Below are 15,750 nucleotides of genomic sequence, written 5' to 3' on the forward strand. Positions count from 1 at the left end.
AGAATCAGCAAGTAACATGTTGGATGAATAACATTTTATTGTGAAATGTACTCCAGCAAGATTACAAACCTAAAGTGAAGTTACTCCCTTACTCAAATTGTTTGCATACTTGTGAAAGGACTTCCTGTACTTTTTGTGATATCAGTGTTGCAGACGAGCTGTTGAAAGACTGGTGACCAAAATATCTATCAACTTTCTCCACTATCAAGCAAGTGAGAAAGTGGTCACAGTACAAAAATTATTTAAATTAAATGACACATTCATTTCAAACTAGATTACAACGAATCTGTAAATTGGCCATGATGTATTCACTATGTCAATATGTGGGATGAGGCTGGATATTATTGGCTAGTCTGCGTCACTCTCCTCCGGTGTTTTTCATCTCCAGCTCAGCCACGCTTGATTCAGACAGCACACAGACCCTGCAGGGGCCACACGTCACCCTCATGGGGAGCCAGAAGAATCCCTGGATCTCTGCTTTGGTCTTGGTGGGTCTTCTTCAGAAAGTTAGTGGACTATCCAATACACAGGTAAGATGTTAAGACATATATTGATTATACAATTTTTAGTGATATTTGGTAACACTGGATTGCTCAGTTGGATAAAACTTTTTAAACCAGTAACAGTGAACAAGAAAATAAAGCACAAATGCACATTTTCTTTGAATTAAATCAAAGGCACTGCTTATTATTAAAGAAATGGGCTGAATAAACAACATCCAAGTATTTACATGTTAAATTGAAGCTTAAAAGTAAACATAGCAACAAACTGGTATGAAATAACAAATTATCTTGTATAATCTCTGTACCAAAGAATGTTTTTAACACAGTGCTGTAGGGATGTTTAGGTTATTGCCCATAAATGTGATTTGATGGTGCGCACTGTTTTCACCAAGCAGGAGCAGGTGCAGTGGGTTGCCACAGAAACTGAGACTGAAAATAATTAAATAAATGGGAAGCAAAATACAAGAATCATGTTGAGTTCTTAAGTCCAAGGATATATATAGTAAAAACAACAGAATGTTTTGTAATCATTTCTTTTTTTTTTAAGCACTTCAAATACCAAACAGCAAAAGTCAAGTAAAGGTAAATATTTACTTTGCCTGGTCGGGGTATCGTAACTCCACTACTACAGCTTCAACGTGATATAACCCTAAAACATTACTTTTCTTAGAAACACAACTATTATATGATATTACAAACTGAGATTATATGATATTACAGTTTTGTCAACTAAATTTGTACTCACATGTTAGTAACATTCTTTTTTTTTTTTTAATTAGCTAGTTCAGTGATAAAGGGTGTGCCTGAGATTTCACAATTTTGAGTGAGAATACAAAGGTCATTGCTGTGTTTAAATACTCATTTTATTTCATGTTCACTACCATTCCAAAGTTTGAGATTGAGGTAGAATTAGCTACTATTCTAATCTTCAATGTCACATGATTCTTCAAAAATCATTCTAAAAACAGTTGTGCTGCTACATAATTTTGTGAAAACCGTGATACATGCTTTTCAGGATCCTTTAAGGAATAGAAAGTTCAAAAGAACACTGTTTATTTGAAATAAAAGTATTTTTCTAGCATTTTAAAGGTCTGATCAATTCAATGCACACTTGGTGAATAAAAGTATTATATATGGGCTATTCTAGAATTTATGCAAACTGCTGTCCCACAACCAAAAAAAACACATTTAAAAAGCATTTAAGTATTCAAAATCTTAGATGTTTATTAAGACCCTTTTATTATCTACTGAAACCCACAATAATATATAAAATATCAGTAAGCTTAATATATATATAAAATCATCATTTAGTGGGTACTTTCAATGAACCTTTCTCACATTTCTGGGTTTCTCATAGCGGAAGTCTAATAGTTGGGTAAAATCCGAGAGCAGTGAATAGAAGAGTACCACAAATATATTTTTTGCATTCCCATTTGCTCAAATAGGAAAAGAAAAACTCCACTATAGTGTTTTCACGACTTTCAATCAAAGGAAAAAAATTGAGAGAGAGACTAATATTGGCAGTCAGAAGAGAGAACAATGTCAAATTTACCGTCCCTCCCATAGAGGTGGCATTAGAAACCCCCTCGCATTAGCGAGAACATTTTTTTTTTTCTTGATGAAAAGGTGATATATAATCAAGTACAGTGTTATAAATGTACATACATTTAAAAAAAAATCTAAATATGAAAAACTTTCAAGGATTTTTTGATAACGATGACAGTTGAAACGCGTCATCGCAGTGTTGTGAAAAGGGTCCATTGGGAGGTGTCCTGAACTCTAACCTCTACATTTCAACTTATGAAAATGATATCGAAACATTTTTTTTCATTGTTTTTAAAAGTATCTTTTTGATTCTTTAAAAAGTGAAGTTCAAAAAAATGTTTTCTTTGTAAATTATGAAAAAAAAAAAAACCGTGTTGAGAAAATATGTATGTGCCACTCTCCCTCATAGCTACATGGTGAGTACCCTATCATTTTGAGGTAAATTTGTTCAAAAGTCTGAAAAATCTGCGTGTAACTTCAAGGAATGTCACTAACGTTTTGGGAGTTATTCCATAACATTTAGTTTTTATATGTGTACAGATGTGCTGATTAGCATCTTTGAGCCAGGTTCAAAAGTATCTAAAATTGTCACTACCGAAACAGCCACTACCAAAACATTTGGTGGTGTTTCGGTGACATCTTTGTTTTTTGGGTCGCATAAAACTGTCACTACCGAAACAGTCACAACCAAAACATGTCATCATTATTTCAGTAGTGACAAAAAGGAACACGTAATCTTTTATTTGAAGGGAAATAAACAAAATTTTAGTGCAATTATGCAAATGTGTAGTATTTTAGTATGTTTTAGTATGCAAGTTAAAATTCTGTAATGTAAAAAGTTTTCACCAGATTCAACTTAAAACCCTAAGGTCAGCAGCTGCCTTAAAATTTTAAGTTAAATCAGTTTAAAACTACAAGTCATTTTAACTTATTACACTAAAAAGTAGTTGATTTAACTTGTGAGTTGAAATGACTTAAGTTGATTTAACTTAAAATTTTAAGTCTTTTAAATCTTAAGTTTTTAAGTTGAAACTGGTGAAAACTTTTTACAGTGTAGTCGCTACCAAAGCATTACTGTCACTACCGAAAATGTGCTGTCACTACTGAAACATGGGATGTTTTGTCAAAAATAAAGTATACTGAATTATCAACTTAGATGTTATGATTGTGCTTGGTTCAATGTATATTCAAACTCTTAAGTTTGAAATCAGTATGCTCAATTTTTTGCCTTTTACAAAGAAATAATACAACAAATCTCATAAATTACACTTGAAATATTGTTAAAAATGTATTTGTTATTGATTTACCTCTGAGAAAAAAATAAATTATTAGTAGTGACAAATTTGGGGAAAGGACAAATATTCCAAAACTTTCTGAAAATACAAAATAGAGAATTAACTTCACAATTACTAGAAGTGTGTACCTTGGATATTATACAATTTGCATTCATACATTTTTTTTTTTTTTTTTTAAAGTCCAACTCTGACTTTGGACCAATTCTGTATAATGGCCCATATATCTTACTGACCCAAACTTTTGAATGCTATATTTTTGTCTGTCTCAGGTCTGTAACCCAGGTGTAAGTGACACTATACACAACTATGGTGCGAAAACCATAAATGGGACCCAGTACATCCCATTCTCCAATTATGCTGGGAAGCATGTCCTCATTGTCAATGTGGCCACCTTCTGAGGACTAACCTTCCAGTATATGGGTAAGTATGCAAAATGATTTTACTTAACACAAATATTATGTTTACAAATTAACTTGTGCAAATATATACATACACATTTCACATCATGACAGTAAAGCTTTAAGAGCAAATATGAAACCTGTTCATGATAATTGTATTGACTGTCAGATTTATATGCTATTTAGAATTGAATGCACTACACGAGGAGCTCCGAGATGTTGGATTCACCATCCTCGGGTTTCCTTGCAACCAATTTGGGATGCAAGAGCCTGGAAAAAATTATGAAATTCTTCCTGGATTAAAGTAAGTTCATTATACCCTTTGGAAACAGAAACATTCAATTGTGGTGATGAAACCAGTGTTATTGTTTAATAAAACTATTAAAAATCATTTTTGTTAATTGAAATAAAGCTGAAGTAAAATATAAATGAAAGATGTGTTTAGATTAAAAAACAAATTATACTTACACATGAATTAGTTTTAGCTTTAATTAATAAAACTAAAATAAATTAAAAGTAAATAGAAACATGACAGAAGCACATAACACTAAAGTTAAAATGAAAAATTAAAGCTTAACAAAATATCAATAAATAATACTATATAGTACAAAAATAATACTAAAATAACTGGTTAAACACACAAGTGTGTGCAGTTTTAAAAACGTATTGTGCAAGACATCCAAAAGACAAATGACTCAACAAGTTTTAATCAGAAGACACTGAAGGCTGAAGGTTTCTCAAGAGTATTTTAACTTTGAGGTTACTGGCCATCACTCACAAGCCAAAACTACCTGAGCATCAGACAGTGTGCAATTAGCTTGTCTTTCTCATCCGTCATCCCCTTTAAATTACTGCACATATCATATATCTTGAACCTAAAGGCTCTCTTCTGGAGTGATATCTGAAGCCACTTCTTTGGCCATGGCTCTCTAAAGTCCCGATTTGTTTTCCTTATAGACAGACCCTTGATGAAACAGATTTCTCCTTGTCTTCACAGATATATCCGTCCAGGCAATGGATATGTTCCAAATTTCCCGTTATTTGAGAAGGTGGATGTGAATGGAGTCAACGAATACACCCTTTTCACATTTTTAAAGGTTGGTCATTGCTTATTAAAGCTTTTTATTTAATCGAATGCAAAAAAGCCTTTAAGGACTAAAACTTCAAGACAAAATTGAAACCCTTTTACCTATTTTGGAATACATAGACACCTTAGAAAACTGTAGAAAGTCATCATACCCTGTGAAAACCTTTTGTCACATTACACCCTGGAAAATAAAATAAATTAACTCTAACATTTTTAGCTGCATGTACACATTATAACCCTCATCATTAAAGTAAAAATATCATTTAAAAAAAACTGGAGGATTATTAAAAATTAATCAGTGAAATGCCTGGTTTGGTAAAGTGATCAGCCCCTTAGAGTATACCATTATAACCTTGCTCAGGTGCAAGCTATTGACTTTCAGATTAAACAAAAGGCTAATTGCCCCACCTGACATCAATAGTTGTGGTGTTGATTACTTCAGAATAAAACAAGCTGTTTCTTTAAGATTCCATTGTTAGTAGTGCATGGAATGGCAAAGAATTCACCATAGTTGGGAAAGTGCTTTCAAAAGACCTCCGGGATAAAGTTGTAAGAAGGCTACAAAAACATTTCAAATGCTTTAGCTAGAATTCACCACAGAATGCTCACCACAGAATTTGACTAAACTTGCATGAGCAATTGTGCAAGGAAAAATGGGCAAATATTCCCCATTCAAGGTGTGCAAAGCTATACAGACATATCCAAAAAGACTGATGGCTGTAATTAAAGCAAAAGGTGGCTCCAGTGGTTTCCAACCTTGTTATTCTAGATTTTTTTGTTTGTTTGTTTGTTTTTTGTTCTTTATTCATTTGCAGAACTGTCGTGTTTTTCCTTTCATTGGTTTGATGTTGTAAGACCAAAATTGTAAATAAAGCTGGAAAAGTTATTTGGAATGGTTTTTGATTTCAGGCTGTATGACCAATAAAGTAACTTTATTGTTACCTTATTTTAAAGAGGTTTAATGATTTTCTATTGGCACTGTAAATGACACCTAAGATCATTTGTGAAATTTACTATCAATTTTCTAATAGCCCAGGTATTAATATTTGTATGGCTTAATATAACATCTCTCATTGAAATATGTAGTAGAAAACCCAGTTAAAGATTTAAGTTATTTTAAAAATCGACATCGTTTTATACATATTTTGGACTATGGGGGCACCATTATTTCGGTGATGTGAAATAGTTGCACTCGTTGAGCTACTGGCACTACCTGTTGCTATTTTTAACACAACACAACTCGGATAATAAAATACTGAGACGATCCCACTCTGTGCAGGTTTTGGTTGTAATTTTCAGTCGAAGGGCAACAAGAGAAATTAAGTCTTCAATGCTTTTCTAGTGATAAGAAGAGGAGAAAAGAATAGGAAGATGCCTGTGGATGAATAAAACTTCCTAAGATCCGTGTCTTTGTTCTCTCCACTTTAGTCCTGATGCCTTTGAGGCTTTTTTTTTTTTAGTAGACCACAGCTACTGAAAGAGTTTACAAACAGCAGAGACAAGAAATGCTAGATGCCATCCTGGCAGGATGTAAACATGCCGACGCTTGTCATGACGCCACAGCCATTGAAGGAGTTTCTCAGATAGCGCCAGTAGCTCACAGAGTGCAACCATTTCACGTCAACAAAATAGCAGCTTGTATAAATGTGTATTTTTTAAAATAAGGTAAATCTTTCATGAGTTTTCCTGGATCCCATTTCATGAGACAATCTAATAAAACCCAGGGTTCCCTTTCAAACAAATGTGTGTTATTTTAATATTTTGCGATTATACTTCTAATACTTTTGGGGACTACTTTTCTCCGTCAGAGATCTGTTGTGTAAAGTAAACTTCAATGGAACGGTTCCTCATGAAATCATCAATGCCAATAAAGAACCTGTATTTTTTTCTCTTTCAGAATTCTTGCCCACCTGTGGGAGACAGCTTCGGTAACCCTACCAACAGGTTGTTTTGGGAACCTCTCAAAGTCAACGACATCAAGTGGAACTTTGAGAAGTTTCTGGTGGGGCCAGACGGCAGACCTGTAATGAGGTGGTTTCCCAGAGTGAACGTATCGGAAATTAGGGCAGACATCTTGAAATACTTCCGTCAGCTCGTTCAAAAGGCAGAATAACTTTGAAACAGTGTATTTAATTGTGCATTCATCTCTCTCCAGCCTAAATTGTGTTAAACTAGTTACCACAGGGTTTCTGCAGGTTTTACGAAGGTAAATTTAAGACCATTTTAAAAACAGTTAAAGTCTGTGTAAAGCAATATTAAATGTGTTCTAAGTTTGTCACACCACAAAAAAAAAAATTGTTATTGGCCACCCAGTCAAATTTGAATGATAAAAAAACGCGCCAGGTAAATAAAATACGTTACCAAATAAGCAACTCTGCTCAGGATGTACAGAAAAGCAAATGGACATAAGAAGTTGTGTTTTCTGAGAAACTGATCAAAATGAAGTGAATTTATGATTTAAACAAGAACAAATATCTGCAGATGGGCTCAGAAAATCAACTTAGTTCAAAGGAAAAGCACGTTTTTATACTGGGTTGGCAGATAGTTGTTCTTGTTTAAGCATAAAGTCTCTTAGTTTCTCAGAAAACAAGACTTAACATCTTAATTTTGCATCTCAAGGTAATGTATCTTGATTTAAGCATTTTTTTAAAGTGCATATTTAACATTTAATGCAATTTATGAATTTAAAGGAGTAGTTCACATTCAGAACAAAAATTTGCAGATAATGTACTCACCCCCTTGTCATTCAAGATGTTCATGTCTTTCTTTCTTCAGACGTAAGGAAATTATGTTTTTTGAAGAAAACATTTCAGGATTTCTCTCCATATAATGGACTTCTATGGTGCCCCCGAGTTTGAACTTTCAAAATGCAGCTTCAAAGGGCTCTAAACGATCACAGCCGAGGAAAAAAGGGTCTTATCTAGCAAAATTATGGGTTATTGTTATTATTTTTTTAATTACAATTTATATACTTTTTAACCTCAAATTCTCGTCTTGTCTAGCTCGGTAAGACGAGCATTTGATATTAAAATGTATCCAAGTTGTAAATGTTTTTTGAAAAAAAAAAAAAAAAACGATCATTTTTTCCTGGGATCATTTAGAGCCCTTTGAAGCTGCATTTAAACTACATTTTGGAAGTTCAAACTCGGAGGCACCATTGAAGTCAATTATATGGAGAGAAATCCTGAAATTTTTTCCTCAAAAAATACCATTTGCTTACGACTGAAGAAAGACAGACATGAACATCTTGGATGACAAGGGGGTGAGTACATTATCTGCTTTCCGCTCTGATTTGAGACCTTCGAAGGCCTTAATTTGTGGAAGGGCGAATTAAAGACTTTTTAAGACCAGTAGAAACCCTGTATACATGTGGCAAAGTTAAAAAATGTAAACATTTGTGAATTGGATTATTGTTACAAGAGAGTATGAAATTGAAATTGAAGTAAAAGCATTCTCAGACTGTTCTTTCCAGAGGCTGTCAAGGGCTCGGTTTGGAGACTGGCATGTTTATGACGGGAAGGCTTGAAAACAGACACTCTGTGGTGCCTGACCTGAAACCGAAGGCCGGCGGGCAGCTTTTTAGTGCATTCAGGCTGCTCTGCTATGCCTTTTCGATCATGTCTCATCTCCTAAACAGTCCTTTGAACTTGCTGCCGCCTCTGTGGACGTTCAGTAAATAAATGCAAGAAACAATTTTTGTTTTTCTGGTTACTGGTTACCACACAATAACAATTTAAGAGGTTTAGACAGTTAGAATATATTTATTATACTAATCAATTACAAAAGTTTCACATGAGGTCTGCTTTCACCCACTGGAGAAAAAGAGTCATTCCAAAAAGCACAAAACTGCCAACCAGTAAATGATGGAAACGAGTAAATAAAGCACACATCTCAGAGTGCAATCCAGCTCAAAAGACATTTCAACTTGAAAACACTAATCTCAACTCGGTCTGTTCAATAAATTCAATCCATATATATATTTGGAAACATTTACATGACAAATACCACACCATTTGAAAGCAAATGAGCTGCTCGCCATTGGGAATATTCTGTGAGCATACAAACCTTTTTGCGTTTGGTTCAAAGCATTGGTCAGTAAGGTTGGAGACATTGCACACATGCGGAAAAAACAGCCTTCATGATGGCGGATGACCGTAAAAGCAGAAAGGATATGACTCTTACCCTGTTCCAAACATATCACAATGTTTTTAAGTGCAACACTGGACCCATTGTAATCAGACATTTGGTGATTTGGTTATCTCCTCACGTTCAGCCCAAAGCAAAAATGAGACCAATGAAAGTGGGCTGCACTAATGTGATGCATTAACTTATTTATTCTGGCCCACTTCCTGTGATTGTGCATATGCACAAACACACAAACTCACATCCTACAGTCTTCCAGTAGCTACAATATGTAAAGGGAGACACAAAAACAATACACTAAAGACAACATTACTTAAGACAATAAACCACACTCAGCTGTCAAAACAATAGATATAAATAACTTATCACTTCCATTTGCACATCGGGAATAATGTTTTCGAACACTGAATCTTGAAAATATTAAGCAAAACTACTGTGATACTTCTGTCATCCAGATGAAGGCCCTTCTCGATCGGTTATCGTTTCAATTACAATCATAAGTATCTGAAAGATCAACAAGCCACGTGAAGCGCTTAAAGTGATCCCAGAATGTAATCTAATCGATGAAAAGGTTAACAGGTGTTGTATATGGCTTCAATAAACAGTGGGGCAGATGACCAGTCAGAGAGCAGCGCCACCCAGTGGTGGCACACGAGGACGTTCAACAGTATGTGACCCTCTTAACCACAGCCAGTGAAGGAATCATGAATCAGTCACATTCTACTCTTAGCCATTTTCAAGACAATTCACCTATAGAGTTAGAATTTCTAGTTACAGATTTTCTCTAATTGTCAGTTTTAATGTTTTCAGGTGGCTATTATTCAATTAAGCGGTGGAGATTTAACTCTATAAGTAAATTGTTATAAAAATAACGTTTAATCATACTATCCATTAAATAACTGACTTCAATTCCTGCATAGAATTATATAAAGCAGATAATTTAAACTTCAACAATCATAAAAAGGTAAAATAATAAATGTATATATTCTTAATTTGCCAGAACAGTGTTTCACGAACAGGATTATAAAACTTAAGTATATAAACATTTTCATCAGTGGTAGATATATATATATACACACAGTTGGAAAAGGAAAAAAAAACAAAAACAAAAAAAAAAAACAATAGTTCACACCATGCCAACTGAAAATAAACTGTGTCATGCTACTAGCCGGGAACCATTCCAGGAGAGAGAATATGTGGTTAGTGCTTTCCGGGGTCTATGTTCTGACGCTCCCTTTTCCCAAATCCAGTTGCTCCCATTTCTGCCAACAGAAAAACAAACAAGGTTAAAATCCTAATTTATAAAAAGCCATTTATATTAACACTACCAGTCAAAAGTTTTTGAACAGTAAGATTTGTAAATGTTTTTTTTCCTCCTCTGCTCACCAAGCCTGCATTTATTAGATCCAAAGTACAGCAAAAACAACTGCTTTCTATTTTAATATATTTTTAAATGTAATTTATTCCTGTGATTTCAAAGCTGAATTTTTAGCATCATTACTCCGGTCACATGATCCTTCAGAAATCATTATAATATTCTAATTGGCTGCTCAAAAAACATTTATGTTAAATAGCGGAGTAGATCTTTTTTGTAGGTTTCTTTGAATAGAAAGCTCAGAAAAACAGTATTTGTAACATTATAAATATATTTATCATCATTTTTGATTAATTTAAAGCATCCTTGCTAAATAAAAGTATTCATTTCTATAATTTCTTAAAAAGTACACTGACTCAAAGCTTTTGAATGTTATAGTGTATAATGTTACAAAATCTTTTAATAATAATAAAAAATGTTTCTTGAACAGCAAATCAGCATATTAGAATGATTTCCGAAGGATCATGTGACACTGAAGACTGGAGTAATGATGCTGAAAATCTAGCTTTGATCACAGGAATAAAATTACATTTTAAAATATTCAAACAGAAATCAGTTATAAATAAAAATATTTCAAAATTATTTTTTTTTTGCTGTACTTTGGATCAAATAAATGCAGGTTTGGTGAGCAGAAAAGATCTTTTGACTGGTAGTGTATATTTGTCTTCATTGTCAAAAATGAAAAAAAAAAAAAAAAAAAAAAGTTCATTTCTGACATATATATATTAGATTTAGTGCCTTTTAAAAAAGAATTTTAAAGGGTTATATTCAACAAGCATGCATTAAATTGATCAAAATTGAAAGTAAAGACTTTTACAATGCTGTTCTTTTGAACTGTAAAAACGGCAACAAAATCAGCATATTAGAATGATTTCTTAAAGATTATGTGACACTGAAGACTGGAGTAATGGATGCAGAAAAATTATAGTGTACAGAAAGTTAAATATTTAACTGAAATTAATTAACACTTACTATTACTGAATTATTATGTCTGACACCAAAACACCAAATTAATTTTTGACCCTGGTAATGATATTGTTGAAAGACAAGATGAAATGGATCATATTGCTGAGTTAAATAATATTCAATAGGAAATAATGTAGGACACAATTTGAGTTTATGCATCTAGATTTGACAAAAGTGTAAGTTGAGTTATGAGACCAATAACAAAATATTGGTAGGGCGTATATAAAACACTATGGAAAGTAGACTTGTCTCTTCAGCAGAGGTGGAAAATGACTTGACGCTTTGATGAAAGATTACGTAAACAAATGTTTTCTTTTGTAGAATAATTTACATTGAAAAATGATGCAGAATGGAAAGCAAATTGCGTCAATTTTTATGCCTGTAGATGATACAGATAACCGGACAGATCCAAACTGAAACTAAACTATACAGGCTTTGTACAATCATTGTGAAATTTACAACTATTGCCATTTCATGTTTCTTCTGTCATGGTTCTCATTGTCGTCATCATTTGAACTGCCTCCAGTGGAAGCTGATTCAGACAGAATACTTGAAATATCACTGGGTCAGACTGACATTGCGTGGCAAAACAAAATGGATCCTGGTGACGCAAAACGGATGAAGGAGACTGGAAAGGACGCGCAGGATGAATGTATTAAATACCTGCAGTTTCTGGAGGGGGTCGTGCTGTGTCTGCTTGTACTCTGGAACCACGTGGTTGTGGAAAGGATGACTGCCAGGGAAAGCCCTGAACACACATGAAAAAGGAAATAATCATTACTAATATGCATACAGAACAATGGTTTCGATCTGTCCACTTCTGCACACTAAAGACATACTGTACTTTGTGTAAAACCCTGTTTGTACAAATCATAATAGCCACACATGTCTTTTTCAGACCACATGTGGTTAACCACTTGAAAGTGCTGGAATAACACTGTTGTGTCTGTTCCAGGATGCAACAGAAGCAAAAATCAGCAAAAAAAGAAGGAATTTTTCTCACTATCAAACAAACCTCATCTGCAATCAAACTAAAAACACCAACTGTGTTACAGTATGTGTACTACTTGATGTGAACCTGATACTTTAGAATCAAGTTGATTTGAATGAATACCAAAATGCACTTATTGGGCTAAAAGAATAATAATAATAATAAAAAAAAGAAAGTAATTTAATTAAAAATGTATTTAACTAATTGTGTAGTGCTATTAACATAAGTAAAAAGTGTTTACTTGAATAATAACTTAAAGCAATGTTTAATAAATAGTCAAGGCTGTTTTAATTTAATATTTTATATTCATATTTACACAAACAGTCAAAAGTTTTTGAACAGTAAGATTTTTAATGATTTTTAAAGAAGTCTCTTCTGCTTACCAAGCCTGCATTTATTTAATCCAAAATAACTGCTTTCTATTGAATATATTTTAACATTTATTCCTATGATCAAAACAACATTTTCAGCATCATGACTCCAGTCTTCAGTGTCACATGATCCTTCAGAAGTCATTCTAATATGCTGATTTACGGTTCAAGAAACATTTATTATTATTATTATTATTATTAATATTTAAAACAGTATCGTTTTGAGGGGGAGCTATTGAAAGGTATACTTTTATTTAGCAAGGATGCTTTAAACTGAAGATAAAGACATTTCTAATGTTACAAAAGATTTCTATTTCAGATAAATGCTGTTCCTCTGAACTTTCTGTTCATCAAAGAAACCTGAAAAAAATTCTACTCAGCTGTTTTCAACATGATGTTTTTTGAGCAGCAAATCAGAACATTAGAGTGATTTCTGAAGGATCACGTGACTAGAATAATGATGCTAAAAATTCAGCTTTGAAATCACAGGAATAAATTACATTTTAAACATACTCAAACAGAAAACTAAGATTATTAAAAATATTTCTAAATGTTACTGTTTTTGCTGTACTTTGGATGAAATAAATGCAGGCTTGATGAGTAGAAGAGACTTCTTTAAAAACATTAAAACTTTTGACTGGTAGTGTAAATAAGGGTGCTTTTGTTGTGATATCAAGAACCCTGATACTTTACTGCATTTGCTATGGCATACTCACAGGGTTGACAGGCTGGAAATCCCTGCCGGGTGCTGTACTGATGTTGGGCATCCTGGGTGGGAAGTGTATGGGCCAACCCTCTAGACCTTGATGGCCCACCTGTACAAACGGGCCACAGTATGGCGGGCTCATCGGGCCATTGGCCGTGCCAGAAGTGGGATCAGACGTCCTCCTTTCCTGTTGCCCCTCCAAAACATTGAAAAACAAAATCTAAATAAGTCCCGGTTGTCTTTCTGTTTAGGGATTCTACGCCATTCATTGACTGTGATCTGTGTTAATAACAATAGTAGAGCTTCTACCACAAGGTGGTGCCAGTGTGGCACATTTACCTGCTTATGTTGCATCTGCAGTCTCTCTAGTTTACACCGCTCTGCACGCTCTCGCTGACACTCATTCTGTGCTTGATGAAGCTGAGAAACAGAGATACTAAGTTCAGGATTCTTTCATGTCTCATTATTAACCATCTGGGCATTTCTCTGGAGTCATTTCATTGGTTAGAGCTGACAATCTTAAGGGTTTGTGTAGCTACTGACCTGATTGGTCAGATTGGTCAATTGACCCTGCAGCCTTTCCACCTGCCGCCTCAGGTCTTCTTTCTCTTCGTTCATCCTCTCTCTGTCGCTCCTCTCCTTCCGGAAATCCTCTTCAAAGATTTTCACCTAAAAAAAATGGCATGTGATGAGGATGCAAATCTACAAGATCTCTGCAGCCATTGGTTTGGCATTTCAGCAGACTGTAAGGCTGAAGGACGCTATCAAACCTCAAGCAAACTGTATGACTCAGTATGGAACCTTGATACACTCATTTCTTACAAAGCGTGTTTGATAAATGAGGTAAAATGTCTACAGAATCAATTCATGTAGAGTTTCAGTGAGTAAAACCTCAACTCCTAGACATCCTTTGACAAAATCTGACGCAATGAGAAGACTCAAGCATCCCAAGGAGCTCATTCACGGTTTGAGCTCATCTGACCACAGCAGGGCACTGTGTCATGTTAGTGTATACTGTATATTGTGACCCTACACAAATGTATGAATTTTACTGCATTCAATGATAAATTATGACATCTAGTCTGGTCCCGAAGTCATCTGGTCCCCACTTGTTTCACTAAACATTGACACTTGAGCCTTTAAGTGTTTGTACCTGCTCCTTCAATACAGCTATCTGTGTGTGCAGCTCCTGCTGTCTCAGGTTGGCCACCCCTTCTCCCAGGTTCATGCCTGGCTGGGTGGAAGCGGGAGAGTGGAGGTTCAAAGCTTCCTCTAATGCCTGTAAAAGAGACAATACAATCAGAACTGATGCTGGCTTTTAGAACAATATAAAGCAAAACATTAAGCAGCACAACATTAATAAGAAATATTTCTTTAGCTCCAAATCAGCACATTAGTGTGATTTCTGAAGGATCTTGTAACACTGAAGACTGGAGTAATGGCAGCTTTGCCACCACAGAAATAAATTACATTTTTACTAGGGCTGTCAAATGATTAATCAAGATTAATCATATTCAAAATAAAAGTTTGTTTTTACATATTATATGTGTATATTTATTATGTATATATAAACACTCATATATACAAATATGTTAGATTTATACAGGGAGTGCAGAATTATTAGGCAAGTTGATATTCTTGTCATATTTTTTTCCCAAGCACATTTGAATAATTCCAAACCACATCAATCTTAATAACTACTATTCATTTTGTATTTAATTAATTATAATTGATATATAATTGTCCATGAAGGCTGGAAGTGTAAAAATCCTTATTTTCAGGTGTGCAGAATTATTAGGCACATTTTCTTTTACAGATAAAATGAGCCAAAAAAGAGATTTACCTCAGACTGAAAAGTCAAAAAACTATTAAATGCCCATGAGAAGGATGCAATACTAATGCAATACAGCAATTTGCAAAGTTAAGGCATGACCACCGGACAGAAAAAACGCTTGTTGCATCTGCATTGTCAGAAAAAACAGGTGGAGGAGAAAAGATGCATGTTAATTGCAAAAAAAGTAAGAATTAATGTTAAGAATCAGATATGAAACCATCAGGAACCATTTAGTCTCCAGCGCCACCGTTTTCCAGAACTGCAACCTACCTTGAGTCTCCAGAAGTGCAATGTGTCAGGTTCTCAGAGACTTTGCTTGGGCAAAAAATCCTAAAAAATGACCCTCAATTAATAAGAATAACATTCTGAAGTATTGTCAAATACATAGAGATGGTTTTTTTCTAGGCTTTATAGACAGATGAGTTGAGAGTGACTCTTGAAGGACCAGCACCACATCCTCTTGTAGCACTCTTTAGTTTATCCTCCAGAATCTGGCAGTAAGTTTTGGGACTTCAGTTTTAGTCCATCTCCTATCC

The 15,750-nt window shown here is 34.3% G+C and overlaps 2 protein-coding genes across 5 annotated transcripts in view; one reads left to right on the forward strand and one right to left on the reverse strand.

Annotated features, from left to right (window-relative positions):
- The first annotated feature begins 273 nt into the window (after positions 1–273).
- On the forward strand, positions 274–7,202 carry gpx3 (glutathione peroxidase 3). The gene is made up of 5 exons (XM_073820019.1): positions 274–530; positions 3,613–3,763; positions 3,928–4,045; positions 4,739–4,838; positions 6,726–7,202. Exons 1-5 carry the CDS (start codon positions 447–449, stop codon positions 6,939–6,941), a joined length of 669 nt encoding a protein of 222 aa, XP_073676120.1. The 5' UTR covers positions 274–446; the 3' UTR covers positions 6,942–7,202.
- Positions 7,203–8,560: 1,358 nt separating this feature from the next.
- The window catches only part of tnip1 (TNFAIP3 interacting protein 1), a 24,547-nt gene continuing 17,357 nt past the window's right edge, over positions 8,561–15,750 (reverse strand). For 3 of the 4 annotated variants that reach the window (XM_073820016.1, XM_073820015.1, XM_073820018.1), the window contains 6 exons: positions 14,534–14,659; positions 13,924–14,049; positions 13,719–13,800; positions 13,391–13,578; positions 11,976–12,060; positions 8,561–10,233 (listed from right to left, as the gene is read on the reverse strand). In XM_073820016.1, coding sequence (XP_073676117.1) covers positions 10,172–10,233; positions 11,976–12,060; positions 13,391–13,578; positions 13,719–13,800; positions 13,924–14,049; positions 14,534–14,659 — 669 coding nt within the window. In that variant the 3' untranslated portion in view covers positions 8,561–10,171. The remainder of the gene's footprint in view (positions 10,234–11,975; positions 12,061–13,390; positions 13,579–13,718; positions 13,801–13,923; positions 14,050–14,533; positions 14,660–15,750) is intronic. The other variant, XM_073820017.1, reaches the window with a different exon arrangement.

Source organism: Garra rufa, chromosome 16, assembly GCF_049309525.1.
Source record: "Garra rufa chromosome 16, GarRuf1.0, whole genome shotgun sequence".
NCBI classification, from domain to species: domain Eukaryota; kingdom Metazoa; phylum Chordata; class Actinopteri; order Cypriniformes; family Cyprinidae; genus Garra; species Garra rufa.